At 33.3% G+C, this 21,062-nt stretch overlaps 1 protein-coding gene across 1 annotated transcript in view; it reads left to right on the forward strand.

Annotated features, from left to right (window-relative positions):
• Window positions 1-2,826: 2,826 nt before the first annotated feature.
• The window catches only part of MS3_00008362 (uncharacterized protein), a 48,734-nt gene continuing 30,498 nt past the window's right edge, over window positions 2,827-21,062 (forward strand). Inside the window, exons 1-3 of the mRNA XM_051216723.1 lie at window positions 2,827-4,343; window positions 16,354-16,516; window positions 19,543-19,667. Coding sequence (XP_051065319.1) covers window positions 3,662-4,343; window positions 16,354-16,516; window positions 19,543-19,667 — 970 coding nt within the window. The 5' untranslated portion in view covers window positions 2,827-3,661. The remainder of the gene's footprint in view (window positions 4,344-16,353; window positions 16,517-19,542; window positions 19,668-21,062) is intronic.

A 21,062-nucleotide genomic window follows, 5' to 3' on the forward strand; every position in this document is an offset into this window, starting at 1 on the left:
TCGAAATGTACAAACATAATTAAAAATTCAGTCACAAACATTCACCTTCAAAATCTATGGTTTAAGCTTTGCATATATAATTAACAAGGGTTGAAGTGTTATTCAAACTAGTAGGAACTAAACATAGAGAAATCGATATAGGCTTATTGTAAAAGAAGATCATACTTTGTTGAAACAGTAAATGCTTGACTGTCAAAGATTATCTTTGTCTTCTTGGTGCCCAAATGTAACAAGAAAGCTTCATGAGTTTTTTTCTGGTGTTGTTGGACTGGACCGGTTTATTATAGAATAAAGAAGCAGTGTTTAGTCTCTGTCTTAATTATTGAGAAATACATACTTATGGTCACCCTTCATGGAGGATAGTCCGAAGTCTGGGATTCTCCAACTTAAGCTGTCCTCTCTATTTGTTTTTAAGAGCTACTCATTCTTTCGATGTATACCTCCAATTTCCAAATCAGTATGTTCTTTGGTCTTCCTTTTTTTGCCATCAAGATTCCAAGTTAAGGCTTGTCTCGTTGGGCAGTTTGATGATTTCCTCAATATGTTTCCTAACCACTTATGGCATCTTTTTCTAATTGACTTTTTACCTAGAGTCTGATTTGTTCTCTGTCACAGTAGGTTGTTGTTGATGCCTTTCAACCAATGGACACTGAGTATTTAACATAGACAGCTGTTTGAAAATACCTGTACTCTTTTTGACATTAGTTGTGGTAGTTTTCCACATTTCAGCTCGGTACAGTAGAACTATCCTGATGTCCTAACTGTCAAACTAGTTTCTTGATATTATATAAAATATTTCTATCAACAAAGTCATAAGAGGACAGTCTTACACTTCATGTTCTCTACTATTCGACCTACCAGTTCATATTTATGTATCAGAGAATCCATATTGAAAGAAATAGAAGAAAGTTTATTGTTCATATGCGTTGTATGTGCACAGAATGATGATTTCTTTGTACTTGATTGAAAACTTGTTACGAATTCCAAATATATATTACGTTCAGTTGTGCTTATCAAGTTCTAACTGACTGAAATTGCATGATTTCAAGAATTCTTAGTCAGTACTTTAATTCGAATACTTCTAATTATCTTTACATATAACATATTTTCAATAACTTAATCGTTTGTCATGATGCTAATATTTTAAAATAACTATAACCTGGATAACTACGAAAGCTATCATCCACAAGATACAAGTGTTTATTAACAGTTGTCTATGCAAAATACTTCGGATCCATTGGTCAGAAACAACCTACTGTGGGAGAGAACAAATCAGATTCCAGTGGAGGAAGAAACCAGGAAAAAGTACTGAAAGTGGATAGGACACATAGTGAGGAAATCACCCAACGGCATCGTAAGGTAAGCTCTTACATGAAATCCCGAAGGCCAAAGGAGGAGAAGAAGACCAAAGAACACATTACGCCGAGAAATGGAGACATAAATGAGAAGAATGAATAACAATTGAATAGAACTAGAAAGGAGGACCCGTGACAGAGTGGGATGGAGAATGCTGGTGTGCAGCCTATGCTCCTCTATGAAGGGTAACAGGCTTAAGTAAGTATGATTATTATATAGAGTTATTGTAAAAACACGTACCGAATAGAGTTCATGTGAAATGTTACAATGAATAGCATTTACTCAATGCGCAAATGTTTTTAAACCATAAAATCTAAACTTGCTTTGGACATCTGAATATTAGATTTTGATTACATTTTCATTGGAAAGGAACAATCAATAGTTACATTCATTTTAATTGTGTAAACTAGATGGTTTAACAGTAAAGCTTTCTTTAGCGTCTTGGATATCTTCATCAGTGTTTATTACATGTGGAATTGTGTGTTAATTTACCCTTTTCTGACAACCATATTAGTGAATGATTATGTCAAGAGTCTGTGTCGGCTTTTCTTATCATTGTATTCCATTTGATAGTCTTGACATAATATCCAGCTTAGAGAATACAACACAAACGAATAATCCATCTGAACTAGAATGCTTATCGAGACTGTAATTTATGAACGAACCAATCAGTCTTGAATTTTGGTGAGAATTTCATTCATCCATTTAGCTAAATAGAATCTTGGCATTTTAGCTGATGTCAGTTCGTGATGAAAACCCTAAGTCTAATCCCCAACCCTAGCCACCAACCATGAATCATAATTCTAATTTCTCACACTGGTTTATAACCCCTATTAGCCCTAATGAGTAGGAAGACATTCTCAGTCCTTTAAGGTTGCTCTAAGGTCGTTTATAAATTTTAGTCTCCGTTTTGTAATACATTTATGATCTAAGTTTTTGATAATTCACTCTATAACATCTCCCCTGTCAATCAACTTGTGTAATATTGTAGTGTATACTCAATCAGTTAGTAACAAAGTAGAACTTCGTACGTACGTACGTCAGTTCGAGTTGCCATACTACTCATATCTGTCGACATAAGTAGTGTGTAACATCAATCGGAAATGGAAAACCTGTCACAGGAAGGCTATGAAGGTCAACTTAAAGAAAACAGGAACGGAATTAGAAAAGAATCGGGAATCGGAATAGACATACAGAATGTGAACGACAAATCGTAGAAATTTACAGATGAAGTACTTAATGGGTAATACTCATATTTTATCAAAATACTCTGTAATTTTGTATTAAAACATATTGGTTATCCCCATCCGTGTTCTCATTCATTTCAATATGACCTCATGAATTTCTTAATACTTTCTTCTAGAACATCTGCCCGATAAATCCTGGGTTCGGATCTCGCAAGGCGGTTACTTGTGCTAGAAAAATAGTCCTCCAAATGATATGGATTCTTCTATCTAATATAATGTAAAGCTTATGTGATTTAGTGTATTGACAATCAGAATGTGATAGAGAGATTATGAACTGATCAATGTTATACCACCACTGAAAACCTGGAAGCACTGGACTACCGTTTCGTTCTAGTATGAGACCCTTCAGAAGTGCGCATCCACGATCTCACCTCACGAATCCAGTTACACATTTACACTATTTGATACCGGCCGGCTCAGTGGTCCAGAGGTTAGGCATTCGCGCGCGAGACTGACAGGTCATAGGTTCGAATCTATCGAGACGGAATCGTGGATGCATACTGCTGAAGAGTCCCACAATAGAACGAATCAACCATCCAGTGTTTCCATCTTTTTCATAGTGGTCTAGCTTCAATTAACTCATAATCTCAACTATTAAAAAAATTACTATCATATCCACAAAAACCCCTTCTGATACATCAATATTTAATATAATAAATAAAAAAAACATGAAAGATACTATTAACTCTTGTGACAATAAGATTAACAACTAAAGTACCATACAATCTGATTATCCAATCATAATCATTTGTATCGGTTCTTTTTTATTTTGCTCTCTTTTCTTCTGATCACGTTCATCATACTATACATACATATGTATTCAAGTACCCCTCAAATACATATGAGTATGTACAATGATATGATTATATGAATATTACAAAAAACGTAACCATGATAATGAACAATAATAATAATAATAATAATAATAATAATAATAATATAACTGTTCAATTTACATATTCATTGCACTATATTATTCACTGATTATCCAAAGTTCACATTATTATGTAATCATCATCATCATTATTATTATTTCAATCGTATTACATATAGTATCCATGTATATGATATTTTTCATATTCTATAGTTTGATTATCATTCCTATAAATCAATGTATTGATTATGAAAAAATACAAAAAAATATCAGAAATTTCAATCATTATTATTATCCTCATCATGATGATTATGTGATCCATTCAAAAGATTCATGTTATCAAATTCAATTCAATAATAATAAGATTGAAGAATTAATTAAACAATCCGATGTAATTATAGCGGGACGTTTAACATATCATGATACATATGAGAAATATAAACAAATTCATTCATTATATCCTAATCATATAATGACTACTACTACTACTACTACTACTACTACTACTACTACTACTACTACTACTACTACTACTACTACTACCAATACTACTACCGATACTACTACTACTAATAATAATAGTAATATCTACTTCAATATAACTGTATTAGTTAAAACTATTTATAAAGCTAATTATCCGATTGGGAATGAAGTTATTATTGGTCCAGTATATATATTAGATAATAATAATCATCATCATGGAAATGGTATAGGATGTTTACCAGTATTTTATTCTAATGCCAAATATATATTTTTTCTAAAGAATAATAGTAAACTATTGAATTATTATGAACCTATTAGTGGAATAGCAGAATATACTGAATATATGGAAAAGAAAATTTATGCATATTATTGTCAAAATTGTGGTAGGTTGTACATAATATTGTATGTAATATTGAATATATATACATATATGCATACTCTATATTTTGCTATATCAGTCAATAAGGGGTGAGGATTTTGGGTAGCTATGTGAATCATATGATGGTGTTTGAAGCGAATAGTACTGAGTTCGAGTCACAGAGTGAACATTTAATTAATGAGTTGTTATAACTCAAAGGGGCCGCCGATTAGAGGGAAGTGACTTATCGATCAAATCAAGGGATTCGGAATCTCTTTAGGCTATTCTGGTCCGTTGTCTCCGACTCAGCTAACTCCATCAAGAAGTCTGAGTAAAGCGTAGAAAGTGTATTCTACAGACAAACAGCAGATACCAAGTCAGGTCAATCAGGCACACAAGTCAAATATTTATAATCGATATTGTCATGGTAAAATGTTTTTAAACATTAATCAATAAGTTCATCAATCGATAGCCATCCAAATATTCAATCGATAATTTCATCAACTGACTGCTATTTAATCATTTTTAATCGATAAGTTCATCAATTGACTGTCATTCAATTATTTAAACATTTAATCGATATGAGTTTTGAGGATCTATCGTCTCTAACATGAGTCCTAAATAGAATGAAACGAACATTCTAGATTCCATTGTTAACTTGTTATCTATTTTTTTTGTTTATAATGCATGTGAATTAAAGTCATATCAAGTTAATACGCATAGTATGCACATATGCCAATAAGAGATAGAGATTGATCGATTGAAGTTATAAACATCAAAATGAGAAGATTCATGTAAACAATATCTGGTGGATTTTGCAAACTTTTTTTTATTTTTGTGTTATTCAGAATTGAAGTTGATTATTCTTACCTGAATTATGGGAATCTGATTGGATGACTTAATATTGGAGTTCAGTTACAAGTTTTTTCTTGGTGCATTTCGGTTGGAATCAAGTATCCGTTTCCTGACTTATCAACTAGATGTACATGCGTCTCAGTGTTTACAGGCATAATGAAATTGGAACTCAATGAAGTTTATCCAGATGCCAACGCTTTGCTCATTAAGCTTTTGAGTTCATATGTGGACTAAATTCTTCAATGGGTATAAAATATTAATAAAGATTGGTAATATCCCATTGTTTATATTCACCACAGTATTTGATCAGTCTTTGTTGACAATTAGGTTATATAATCATATACCAGGATATATTATGGTCGCTAAACGTTGCTTATATTACATCAGCACTAAGATACAAGTATATCCAGTCAAATACTCTTAAACAAAAGGCACCGCATGTCTCAAATTCCATTACTTCCGATTATTCCAAGTGATAAGGTATATTATAGCATTATTATAACATTTCACGACTTTTGTTTTTTAAAAAAAAAACACTGCTGCAATAAACTAATTTCTGTGTAGTATCAGTTTACAATTGTAGAGAAACATGCAGATGAGAGAAAATCTTTTTCCTTTTTAATGGAAATCAAACTGTACAAAACATAAACTAACGATTTTCTAACAATATCCTATAATGATCCTAATGTGACAAAACAAAATGTTTTTGATTGAGATCATGAACCGATTGATATTAGACAACCATAGTAAACCTGGGAATACTGGACAAGCCATTTCGTCTTATTATGAAATTCCTCAACAGTGCGTATTTACGATCCCACTTGCGGGATTCGTACCCAGAGCTTTCAGTCGCGCACGCGAACTCTTAACTTCAATATCACGCGAGCGGGATCGTGCATACAAACTGCTGAGGAGTTCTGCAATAGAATGAAACGGCCATCCAGTGCTTCCAGGTTTTCAGTGGTGGTCTAACATCAATCGGTTCATGATCTCAATCAATAACTTAACAATCTCCACAACCCTATACTGATAAAACAAAAAGTCACAAGCACAGAACAATAAGGATGAAAAATAGGACTTTACCATAGAAACTTTATAATTATCTTAAGATGTACATGTTAAAGATCCATTTATTGATAATCTTTTTGTTACATTAACCCGAATGAATAAAGAAATTGTATTTTTGATGTTTCGTGACTAAATATAAATTACTTCTTCAGAGTAAATATATAACCGAATTCAATTAACACAAGTTTAAATAATACAATAATACTCTGAAAAAGTGAATTAAGTCACGAAACACCGTTAGAGATACAATTTTTTTATTCATTAGGATATAGTAAACGGAATACACTCATTAAGAAATTAAATAAGGAAGATTAGTTTAGCGAAAAGTTCTCTTTTCGGTGAATTCATTTTCAAAGCTGTACAATCACAAATATATATACTTATGTTTTTAGAATGATAATAATTACAATAATAATGATAATAAACTTCTGTTAAACATAGTGACAAAGTCATTAAAAAATTTTAGACAAGGAAAACCCAGGGGAACATCAACTCCGAAGTGCAGGTACATCCAGCTGACAAGTCTCAAATAGGACGAAACGCGCGTCCTAGATTCCACTACTAACCACTATCTATCTTAGCATATAATGCTTGTGAATTAAGACTATATCGAAGCAGTACTCACAGTAAACACATATGCCAAAAAAAGAGACTGATCAATTGCGGTCGCAAACATTAACGGGAAGATTCAAACAAACAATACCAAGTGAATTTGAACCTAATAAACATTTCATTATTAGTCGCCTAAATATTCATCAAAAGATAGATAGAGAAATAATCATGGAAACAGGATAGCTCAGAATGATAAGATAAAACGTTGAAATTGAGAATAGATGTAATCAGGAAGATCGTCGAAACAGAAATAAACCAGTTGAGGGTAGAAGACTTAAAGGAAACATGGAGGGGGAAACAAATAGCCTTGATAGAAGAAGAGTATGAAGAAAAAAAATTTCAAAAAAAAATTATAAGACATTAAGACCATGGTAGAAGAAGAGGTTGTACCAATCTCTTTTGCACACACAATTCTGGCTTTCTCAGATGTATGGCTGTTGCTTCGGCAATGCTAAAGAGATGCAGTCTAATTGCCATTGGAAGACTTCTACTTACCTTGTAGATGAATTTGAACTCAGAGTTCATCGTGATTGAGTGACCTGTGTTCATAAACTGTTCGATTAATAAAATTGTTATTGAACCGTTTCCTCCTCTTCATCGTCACGCCGGATAATGTTCTTAAATTCTTTTAGATAAAGTACGCATCGAACGACCTATATACCTAGCTCTACATGAGCAGATAAATTGGGATATAACGTTGAAAAGACAATATTTATTATCGTGGACACGGAGAGTCCACCTAGAAGAGTTGGAAAACCTTGATTCAAAACCATTGATGCACATGAGACTCCAGTATCCTGGAGGAACACATGGCGTATGAACCTACTGTTGGTCAATGACTACCATGAGACTGCATCTCCTTACGTTTCTCCACTGTCTTGCGGGTTAGATCTTTAGGTCAAAGGCTCGGGGTGTGGTCACCTAAAAAACCACCTGCTTCGTTTTGTGCACCTGAGCAGTATCCCAGCCTTCACACAAATCGAATGATTTATGTGGCGAATATCTATTTGGTGACTCCTTGTACCAATGTTTATGTGTTTAAATAAATAAAATACTCAATTTATTTGAAACTATCAAATCCAATCTTGATATGAATACCCATCATTTGTTGATTGTTATATAAGACTGAATCATAGTTAAATTAATATCCAATCCATGATCTTATCATTAAGGTCTATAGTAATTTACTTCTTGTTGTATCCCGATGAGAATAATGAATGGTAACTGTTAGAATCTATTTCTGGACTAATACTATACATATATTTTGCGTTGTATAATTGTCAAGTAACTCAACTATTTATATTCGTGTTCCTGTTATTATAAGCTTTATTTTGACCTACAGATTGTTATTATACGATTCGTCGTTCCTGATTTATATCCAGTCTATTAATTAGAGTTTCCCACATTCACAGCCACTTTTGGCTAGATCTTGTACAAATGTTAGTTTCTATTTTGCAGTGTGATGTGGTCTGTTTGGTTTGTATATAAACCCGGTATGTTTGAAATACATAATTCATATCACAGAGGTTGAGATTGATATTCTGGACAGGAATTAGGATCGCTAAGGACTGTAGACTGCTCGTAGAGGTTTTATGCGTCATTGGTCCAGTCGATAATTCACTGTTCTCTAATTGGTGGTATCATTACGTTATACATTGATAGGGGAACAAACCCACAAGTTATAACACATCTAACAATTGAATGTATAATTCACTATTGCATATCATTACATCTTTACCTAATAACAATAGTTACTAAGCTTAATTCTAATGATTAAGTTTCAATATACTTTTGAAGAATAGAACTATGACACTTAACTCTCTAGAACCTGAACTTTATCATCATTTCTGATGTTTAATGTTTTTAAATCTAAGATTACTCAACAATGAACATCCAATCTTACAAGGCATATATCTATTACAGATTGTATTCTATGAAAAATATTGTACTTTAAACTAACATTACTATTGACCATACGTTTTACATGTATCTTTTGGCTTAGACAATTAATAACTCTAACATAATAGTTTAGTAACAAAATAACTCATAATACAAGCCTATCCAAATAACATACCTTGGTTTATCAATAAGGTATTCACCTTATATACGGATATATAAATGACTTTTATGTTCTTTAATATATATGTTGGTGTTATTAGAAAGAAACTAGAGAGCTTAAAACCCATCTGTTAGATATCTAGTGGTTTAGAAAATATCTTTCTTCTAAGAACTTATTATCTCTATTGAAATCATGAACCAATTTAAGTTAGATAACTCTTAAAAATACAAACACACTGAACGACTATTTCACCCTAGATTGGGACTTTATAACAGGGTTAATCGTTAGTCAGTCAATCAGCTACAACGTAGGATCAGGCACATATATATGCATCGGTCTAAGTTGCCACACCTCATTGGAATAAAAAGATCAAAACCAAATTCATAGAAGTAGTTAATTCAGTGGAAGTATTATGTAAAATAAAGATTACTAAAGAATACAATACAAAATGAAAGAATCAATTCACACGAAGGAAGGTATAAAGTAACTTGGATCTAACGGTTTAAGGGAAGACAGAGAGTATATACACCGACGACATTGTGGTCGATTCTGAGCCATGTCACCCACAGTCTCCAACTACTGATTACGACAGTTGCGCGGACCCCAAACAAGTAGTCTGCATCTAACAGCATGGCTCAAATCAGAAGTTATTGACTTTACAGACTGATACCACGTATTGGCTGGTTTGGCCGCCCCTAACTTTTTTCCAACAAACCCCAACACTAGTCAGCATTGCGCATCGTGATAACCAGTGTTGAGGCATACGTATCCCATGGCCCATCCATCTGTAGCAAGCCCATTCAACTATTGTATCATTTGTCTACTCACTGTAATTCAGACACTTAATTCACTATGTTAATTTCTGTGTGTATGATTGAGCGCGTGTCTGCACATCAATTCTTAATATATTCTCCTATTGGTTATAACATACAGATAATCAATAATTTACCCACACTTGATTGACACTCAAAAATATAAATGGATTTTTAACTCACACACACACTGTCGTGGTTTCACAGTGTGCTTGCTCGTTGTACGCTTGTGGATTTTATTTATCTTTAAAAATAAAAATATCTCTACAACTGGTGTTCAGGCTTCTGAATAATCTCGAGTAAATCCATAATTCTACTAGGAGATTTAGCCTACCTTAAATACTCAGTTAACGGGATATCATTTGTTGGAGTCAGATATACAGGAAATTAGCCTCAACACATCTCACTCGATCAAGATTTACAACCTCATCAACTGAGTTACCATCATTCACTAATATCCTGCATCTAACCTCACTATTACTTAACTGGTGATCCCAGCAGATATTGGCAATATTTCTAAGACATCTGTGATCGAATACTAGTAACTTACGAGTATCTTCTACTCTTAATGGCCACGTTTCACAACCGTAAAGTAGAACAGAACAAACTGCCGAGCCGTATACTCGTCCTTTTATTGATAGACGGATATCTCGCCTTCGCCATAGGTGACGTAAGTTGGCAAAAGCCAAACGAGCTTTTCGAATCCATGCTGAGATTTCGTCAAACACCAACTCATTAGGGCTGATCAGACTTCCAAGATAAGTGAAGTTGTCAACACATTCGACTACTTCACTCCCTATCCTTGGTTCAGGTGTTGACACAGATCAGTCTTGAAGCAACGGCTTGCATTTAGAAAGGGAGAAACGCATCCCAAACATCGTGGCTTTGTTTCTGAATGCTACCAAAAGACTCTGCATTTATCAGTGTGTTCACCAAACAGGCCAACGTCATCTGCGTATCCAAAGTCGATAATTGGATCTCCTGTGTAAGGAGATCAATTTATGAAAATTCATACGACGAGAACGTTTTTTCCATCAGGGTAAAATGACAATCTCTCAACCACGAATCAAATTTAGTCATGTACACCACTAGATATCGATCCAGTAGTCTAGAGGTTACATGTTCGTACACGAGACTGAAGGTCACGGACTCAATTGCCACTACTGCTGAATAGTCCTATACTAGGATGGAACTGCTATCTATTGCTTTTAAAGTTTCCAGTGGTTTTATAACTTAGATTGGTTCATGATCTTAGTAAAATTTAATAATCCTTACAACCTTATACTAAAACTCTTATGATCATTACATTGCATATTCCTACAGAAACGGATAACTCTAAACTCAACTAACTCTATGTTAAATTTAACGACATAACACTTTACGCTTTCTTATATCAAATATTACCATAGTTTTTCAAGTGATTACATTTGAATAAATATGATATATAAAACCGTAATCAATCATTTTTCACTCATCATCTAGCAAGCGTAACATAGATGATCATTAGGTCAATGATATGAATTCATTGCATAATAATTCATTTCTAATCAGAGTTTATGCATTCATATGTCCTTTTTTCTTCTTCGTTTTCTTCTTCTTCAAATGTTCATGATTTGCATAAACATTCTCAAGTATTATTATGAGTTTTGTAACAATAAAAAGAATACAATGATAATTTTCTACGATAGTTCAATTCATAAATCGATTTAAGTTAGACCATCGTGGAAAACGTAGAAGCATTCGAAGGCTATTTCGTCCTAGTATGAAACTCGTCAGCAATGCGAATCCATGATTTCGTCCACGGGATTCAAACCTAAGACCTTCGGTCTTGTATGTGAGCACTTAACTCCTAGACCATTGAGCCGAGTCCCAATAGTGTTATTATTTAACTTCAATCAATCTATGAAATTGTGCCACCGTTTCTTACACTATTTGGTATTGCGATAGGATACTAGTCTATCAGTTTATAGAGTACTTGCTTTATAACGTTTAATTTATGTACAGTATCTAGCTTTCTTTTCATTCATGAACGTTGAATATTTTACTTCAATTTCTAACTTTCATATAATTTGTGTTTTTCCCCCATTAGACTAGTAAGAAGGAACTACAATGTCATGTTCACAATAGACATATGAATATGACTTTAGATGATTAAAATGAAGTCTTCAGTACATAATTACACTCTTACGTAGAGCATTGACCCAATAAATGAATGGGAACTGCATAAAAAATGCTAGATATTAAAATTTTGTTGAACATCGGGAACGGAAAGTTATCCTCGCTTTTTACAGACAACTTTATTAGCGGATGTATTTTGTTTACTATACACTAGTATAAGTGTATAGTTAATCTAAAGTCTATGGTGTATCACAGCTTAAATAGATGTACATATGTACCATATTCTACTTTGCATATGACTGACTGATGTTATACACGGACGCGAATAAATGAATGGTGACCGTTAGGAATTACTCGTGGACTAATATTATATGGTTATTCATGTTATATGACTGTTAAGTAACTACATTATATGTATATTCACATGCCTTTCATTATAAGCTTTTATTTGACCTACGACTTAATATTGTGAAGTTATTCCCAATCTATTAGTTAGAGTCTCTCACACTCGCAACCACTTTTGGCTTGATCTTGTATAATTGTTATTTTCTATTTTCTAGTGTGATGTGGTCTGATTTGTTTTTATATGAACTCAGTATGTTTGAAATAAAGGATTCATATCGTGGAGGCCGAGCTTAGCGTTCTGGACATAACAGGCAGGGTTAGGAAAGAAAAAGAATAATTAAAACTCTAGGCTGCTTGTACAGATGTATTCGTCATTTGTTTGGTCGTATAAGTCAGTGTATCTAAATTGGCAAACGTATTTTGTTATAATCGCATAAGTTAAGGTCATAACAACTGATTGACTCAAACTTCCATATATTAACGAGTAATTTTCTTGATCTTAATATATATTATATAATTAGCAGTGGGGCATAGTATGAGGGTTCTTTCCTATTCAAGACCGATAAGAAGGACGTGTTTACATCCCAGAGTAACTGGAAACTAGTACCATTTGTTCCATACTCCCTATGAGGTATCCACTGAGTTACTGAGTCCAAGCATGAAGTAATTTACTCAACGAGTACAAATATCAATTCCAGTTCTGAATATCAACAATAGGAAATTACAAACCATTATAATTATGCGATGATGAAGCACTTTGTTATTTGTCATTATTATAAATTTAGTAAGACAACTACAAACTTACTTGTTCTGCCAAATGGTTAAAAACAAGATATGAATGATACAAATAGTACTGATATTACCTATAAATTTAGAGCAAACGTTTTACATAAAACATACAATTCATAAATCCGTGTCCAAAAGGGTGAAGATTTATTGCCATCACAATGGCGTTATTCACTTAGCTACTGAGTTCAGATAGTCATTAGCTAATGATATGGAGTGAAGTTTTAATTCATTTTTTGTTTGTTTTGGTTGCCAATTAGAGACGTGATCAATTTCAATCCTAAACATCAATGGGATAATTCAAATAACCAATACAATAAATGAATGATATTAATAAGATGTTGTTATTGTCATCAATACAATCAATTGGTCTCATAAAGAAATATCTATTTGATTGCTTTATAATGAAACTGTTTCAATTGAATTTGTTATGATTTGGATTATACCGTTATTAACTGTTTGATTGAGTTTTCATAGGTCTTATCTGCAAATTTTGCATCCTGTACAGATTGCGTCAATATAGTCATTGTGATACAAGTTAACATGGAACAGATAGAATGTGGTTAGTAGTGGAATCTAGAATGAGCATTTCATCCTTTTTGAAACCAGTCATCTGGATGTACCTGTGTTCCTGAGTTGATATTCAAGCATCAACTACAACAAAATTAGAATACACATCTGTTACATAAGTGAGTAGTTATCTGAACGGATTGTCTGAGTGGATAGTGCGTCGTAGTTTGAAGAGAAAGTTATTGGGTTCGGACCTCAGAGTGAGTCTAAAATAGGATAAACGCTCATTCTGAACTCATTTTCCAACTATGTTTCATCTATTTAAAGTAAATAAGTAGTAAATTGTTTAGTTAAAAGAGTTTTGTGGGGATTAGTTGGTTTCAATAGCTAAATATTTACAGCATAACTTAAATGTTCTAGATTCAATTCTTAGTGAAGATCTAGTTACACACTACTAAAAGTTCACATATTATGACTAAATAAGTGTTTGGCACTTTAACTAAGATCAATAGTAGAACAAATACAACTTACGTTCTAAACTATGTTCATCAAAACAAACATTGTCATAAGTTTTTTTTGTTATATTATCTTCACCCTTTTTTCTTTTTCATTGTTGCTAAGAGAAATTCCGTAAACAGATATCTAAAAAAAGCACACTGCAAATGATTTTTTTTAAAAAAAAACTTTACTTAACAATAAAACACTTCAATGATTCACTCGGTATTGTTGTTTACATAAATCTTACCGTTCATGTTTAGCACTGTCATTGACCAGTATCTTATTGACATATGTGCATATTGTCTCGATATTGCTTTAATTCACAAGCATTATAGGGAAAGATGGATAGTGGCTGGGAAAGAAAAGGAGGATGCGCGTTTCGTTCTACTTGGAACATTTCAGCTGGATGTACCATGGGACTCGAACCCAGTACCGTTCGCTTAAAACACTACCATGTTATCTACTTAGCTACTGAGTCCTGATAGTCACTTGCTTGTGTGATGAGTGAAGTGGAAATTCACTTGGTATTGTTTACTTGAATATTTCCATTGATATTCAGGGCTGCGATTGTCTATCAGAACTCAGTCACTAAGTGGATAACGCGATGGTGTTTAAAGCGAATGGTATTGGGTTCAAGTTCGGGAGTGAATATCTACTCTGAGATGCAGGTACATCCAGCTGATGAGTCCTAAATAGTAAGAAACTTACATCTTCCATTCCACTGCTAACCACTATCCATCTTTGCTTATAGTATTTCAATGATTGTTATCTACCTATGCGTTTATGATTGTTCTTTTTTTTGCTTTGTTTCGTTTACTAAAACAACTCCCACATAGTTTACAGTTCATCATTTTCATTAACACTATACACATATATATACATTATTAATTTTTAAAAATTTAAGCATAACAACTACATGATCGATTGGTTCATTATTATTGATGAAATGATTAGCTTAGTTGAAACAATCATATAAAGGTACATAAAAAGGTACAAGTTTGAACTTGTCACATTTCTATAAAAATTGTCAGTTGAATTATTCAATAAAGAATAGAAAAAAGAAAACTTTCTAAACTTTCTATTGTATGGTTCATTAAAACAAATTCTTGTACAATGTTTTAATCAATTCATCAATGAAAATGAAAGTTGTAATAAGGTTTGAGTTTTCTTTTTCACGGGTTAATTTCTACGGGATGAGGTCGCTAACCCCATGCTCGACCCTTCTACTTTATCTGGGCTTGGAACCGGCAGTAGCCCTAGAGGGGCTCCAAGCATAGTTTGTAATAAGGTAATAAATGTAATTGAATTCTAAATAGATAAGATATTCTAAGTAAAGATGGATAACAGGCTAGCAGTGAAATCTAAGATTCACGTTTCATCCTAATTAGGACTCGTCAGTTTAATGTATCTGCATTTCGCAGTTGATGTTTCCTTTTGGACTCGGACCCAGTACATTAATAAAAGAAATTGTTTAGTAAATTTATTAGGATTATAAAAGTGAACAAACAAATTGTCTGCTTACTGAATCAATCTTTAAGTTCAAGTTCCAATGATATGATTTTCAACAAAGTAAGATCAATGATTAATTGATTCAAAAGAATCCGATGTTGATTTATGGATATTGGTTATTTACGAAATAGTACGAGTCATTTAGAACATTCTTCATACTTAGAAGAACAAGACATTGCTTACTTAATTACGCCTGTTACTCCTCGTGAACGAGCATAGGCCGCTCACCAGCATTCTCCACCCAACCCTGTCCTGGGCAATCTTTTCCAGCTCCTTTCAGTTGTTATTCATTCTTTTCATATCTGTTTCTCTTTCCCGACATTATGTTTTCTTTGGCCTTCCACTTTTCCGCTTCCCCTCAGGATTCCAAGTTAGGGCTTGCCTCATGATGCAGTTTGATGGTTTGTTTAATGTATGTCCTATTTATTTTCATCGTCTTTTCCTAATTTCTTCTTCAGCTGGAACCTTGTTTGTTCTCTTCCAGGGAACGCTGTTGCTGATGGTATCCGGCCAATGAATGTTGAGTATCTTGCGTAGACAGCTATTTATAAACACTTGTACCTTCTTGATGATGGTTGTTGTAGTTCTCCAAGTTTCAGCTCCGTACAGTAGAACTGCCTTGACGTTTGTATTGAAGATCCTCACTTTGATGTTGGTTGACAGACAGTTGTTTTGAGTTCCATATGTTAGAAGAACAAGACATAGAAGCAAATAATAGCTTGATTCTATTATATATATATAAACCGGTTTGGGGCCTTCGAAACTATTTGCCACTCAATACAATTTAAATTTCAGGCAATTCATTGAATATTTATTATTTTTAATTTTATTTTAAAACAAAATTCTACTTTTTTTTATCCCAGTAAAACCTACAATTGAATCTATTCCTAATCAAGTATTAGAATATGGTCAATCATTAATAACTAACTGTATAGCAACTGGTATACCAACACCAAATATTATGTGGATAAGAGATGGGAAATCAATTAATCTAGCTGATAAAGGTTTAACAGTTGAAACATTTGAGTAAGTTGTATATTACATTTTGAGTTCGATTGATAAAACTGTTTCATAATATCCATAATTAGAATAAAGTTAATGGCCAGCACTGAAAACATTATTGAGGTGATTAGAAAAACTATTTAAGTTTTGTATAAAGCACATTATGTATCTTACGTTTGTTACCCTTCATGGAAGAGCACGCAAAGTAACTAAAGTAAAGTATTTAACTCATCTAAAAAGAAGAAACGAACCTACTTACTTTATTTTGCTTACGACTGTTACCTCTCATGGAAGGAGCATAGGTCGCTTACCAGTATTCTTCATTCAACTATGTACTGGGCAATCCTTGCCAGTTCTTTCCAGTTGCTATTCATTCTTTTTATATACGCTTCCAATTCTTGATGCACTGTGTTCTATGACCTTCCTCTTTTTCGTTTCCCTTTAAGATTCCAAGTTACAGTTTACCTTTTGATGAAGTTTGATCATTTCCATAACGTACGTCCTGTCCGCTTCTAGTGTCTTTTTCCAATTTCCTATTCAATTGGAAGTTAGTTTGTTCTTTCCCACATTAAGTTGTCGCTGATGGTATTCGATCAATGGACATTGAGCATCTTGTATGGACAATTGTTTAGAAATACTTGTACACTTTTGATGATGGTTGTGGTAGTTCTCCAAGTTTCATCTCCGTACAATGGAACCAGCTGTCTTGACGTTGGAAGTGAATATTCTAACTTAGACTTTGGCTGAGAGTTATTTTAAGTTCCATATGTTCTTTAACTGTAGGAATGTTGACCTTACTTTTCCAATCCTTTCCTTTACGTTTGCATCAGATTCTCGTTGTTCATTGATGATTCTTCCCATGTAGCACATGCATAAGTGAAATGTTTCTGAAATGTGTACCATGTCAAAAGTGAAATTGATATCCAGATTTTTCCAGAAAATTGTCTCTTCATATGACTAACAGCTTGTTTAGTCGAATTCGATCTTGTTTTTATCATTACTGACCTTTGTCCTCTCATTGTCTAAATGTTTATTTTGATTATCTTCCATTAATACCTTATAATTGTTTATAGTTCCGTTAATTTGTTGACAAAAGTCAGATTAATTGAACTCAGTGTTAAGATTTAAAAAATTCTCTAGTCCACTTTATATTCCTTTTATCTAGTATTACAATAGTTTCCCAGTCAACAATTATCTACATGGTTCTATATAGGTACGTCTTAGTGTGTTGATAACTAGTTGGTGTTCATGAAGACATACATAAATAGGGTGGCCATCTGTGTTACTATATGGCCTTTCATTATTGTATATAAGAACATAGAAACATTTCGATAATGTCCAGGGTTTCCTGTCGACTACCTCCAACCACCATCTAATCCCAATATACAGTGCACGCAGTGTCGAGTCACCCAGACTGGTGGCCACATTGCGCCATGGTCAATAGCATTCGATCTGCACTGAATAAGGACTTGACACACATGACATTGATCACCACCCAGTGATCAGTCAATTGTGATTACATCTCAGTCCTGCAGGAGGTCGGTCGCGGCTCGGATAGCTCAGTGGTAACGTCTCAGAACTACATAATTCTGATAATCTTCGTCTTCTTATTACATTACCGAAATTTATCAAAGAGAATAATTTAAATTTCTTAAAAGAAGACTCCCTGCACATAGAAACATTTATTTAGAGGATGTTCAATACCTAAAACAAACGTGATACAATCTTTTTTAAGCAAAGATGGATAGTGGCTAGCAGTGGAATCCAGGACATGCGTTTCGTCCTATTTGGGACTCGTCAGCTGAATGTATCTGCATTCCAGATTTGATATATGCTAATATAAGAGACTGGTCAATTAAAGTCCTAATTAACAATGAGAAGATGCAAGTAAAACAAAATCAAATGAATTTAAACGTGACTACCAGATTCAGATCTCTTGGATCATGAAATGAAAGACTAATTAAAAGGCAAATTTGCATAGATTGCCAAACTTATACCGACAAACATTTAATTGATTTTAATAATTGAGATCATGAGTCAATTGAAGCTAAACCACCATGAAAAACCTGAAATCACTGGACGGCCGTTTCGTCCTATTTTGAAACTTCTCAACAGTTCTCATCCACGATTCCGCCCCGCAAGATTCGAACCCAGGACCTATCAATCTTCCCCAATATTTCCAAGAATTTTAACATACAAATCAATAAAATAAATAACTATGCTCATTAAATTCAACTTTTAATTTAATCACCATTTAATACAACTTCATCATTGCTGATCATAATCTAGGCGGATAAACGATTGTTTATACTCTTTCTCTCCTTTTTCAAAGTTATCTTTTACTCTAGGTTAACTGAATTATATCGATAGTATGTTTTTTTCTTCTTTGAGAAACCTACTTATGACTTGTAAGTAAGTAGTATATATATATATCAATCGTATATTTCATACACGTAATTGGAACATTTGTCTCCACTGTCAACTGATTACTTATTGTATTATCATCTATATCAACAATCAACTATGTATGTTTTAAGTTGAACTATAGAGTAACTTTGTTACCAATTAAAAATCTGTAATCTTTCACCCTTCCCTTTATCTATTTGTATTTAATAAGATAATATTTCTTATAGAATATACCACTGTTACTCAATTCTAACCTCTTCCTTTTGTTCTATATATCTCTATAGGATACATACATAAGAGATTAGTTTGTTTTAATTGTTGTTTTCTTTTTAATTGTTCAACACTATTCCAATATAAACCAATTAGAGTTGAATAGACAGGAATTTTTCCCTTCTCAAAATACACACAACATTCTATTTTATTCTCTGTATATATGTGTGTATGTGTGCGCGTATGTATGTATATCCAAGTGTATTAGCTTAAATATCAATCTAATAAGTAGTATATATATAGCTTTCCAATATGAAACATTTAGTTTACATAAATTAATAAATTGTACCCTAGTAACTAACTTCAATTATTGTTTAAATCACGTTTTATTTTGATCGCTATTCAAAAACAAACAAAACAAAAAATCACAATAGACGTTCACCAGGATATGTGGAATCTATATTGGAAATAAACAATTTAATTCTAATTGATACCGGTGAATATTGGTGTTATGCTGAAAATGCATTAGGATTAGCCAAGGAGAAGTTTATTTTAAAAGGTAAGATTTAAAAAATAAAAATAAAAACTTATTTCATGGAACGATTATTGATTCATTATTATGTTCATTTCAACCATTGAGATTATGAGTTAATTGATGTTAGACCATTATGAAAAACTTGGAAACATTGGACGGCTGTTTCATTCTACTGTTAGGACTCTTAAGCAGTGCGCATCCATTATCCTGCTCTGTGGACCATAAAAAACTCCTTCTGATATTAATTATATGGTGAGACTATAATTTATCGACGACCATTTGAGTGACACTGAAATAACCTTGACAGTGTCCACCTAATAACTAAAACTAAATGAGGGTTATAAACCTGTGTGTGAAATTAGAATTATAATTTACAGTTGATAGTTATGGTAAGGAATCAGATTTAGGGTTTTCATCATGAACTGACATCAGCTATAATACCAAAACTCCATTTATCCAAATGGATGAATGAATTTCGCGACAAAATTCGAGACCTGTTATCTTATACCTGATTGGTTCATCCATAAATTATAGTCTCACCGAATTTCTGGTTAGCGTTTTTTAGCGGGTTAGTTTTCTACGTGATGGGGTCGCTAACCCCATTCGTAATCCTCCTCTTTTACCCGAGCTTGAGACCGGCAATAACTCTGGAAGAGCTACAGGCGGAGTTAGTCTCGCCTAATTATGTTATTGTAAATGATTGATAAAGTTCAGTGAATTCTATGGTTTACATCATGGATCAACTTTAGGCAACTATTAAAGACAGGAAGTGCTGAACATCTGTTTCATACCGATATGAGACTCTAGTGATTCATATTCATAACTTAGTGAGATTCTGTGTTCTGTTCTGATGAGATATATCATGCCTGGACGAAACCCTTTTTCAATGTTACTGGGTTTTAGTGATTTAACTTACAAATTATTTACATCGATTTTCAAAAATTCACATTATATTAACATACAAAGTTAGTCGAGTACATAGAACATTCATTTCAACAAATTTTCAATAGGATTTACAAAGTTACCACACTAAATAAATGATTAAATTAGAATAAATTTCGACTTCGGAAATTCTTTAATGTTTAAAAATCCTCCTTACTGATGACAGTCATGTGCTCACTAGTGACTAACTTCAAGATGTAACTCCTGGAGTTCTAGTGAATAGTCACGATCAATGAAGTCTAGTCTATGTAGAGTTGGAGACAACTATCGACCTCAGGCAAGACCAGCCCAGTGGTCTAAGGGTTAAGAGTTTGCGCACGAGATTGAAGGTTCTGGGTTCGGTTCTAATGTGCAGAATTATGAATATGCGTAACTGGGAAGTCTCATACTAGGACGAAACGATCGTTTAGTGCTATCAGCTTGACAATGGTGCTCTAGCTTAGATTAACTCGTGATTTCAACTGTGAAAATACTACA

Source organism: Schistosoma haematobium, chromosome 6, assembly GCF_000699445.3.
Source record: "Schistosoma haematobium chromosome 6, whole genome shotgun sequence".
Lineage (NCBI taxonomy): Eukaryota > Metazoa > Platyhelminthes > Trematoda > Strigeidida > Schistosomatidae > Schistosoma > Schistosoma haematobium.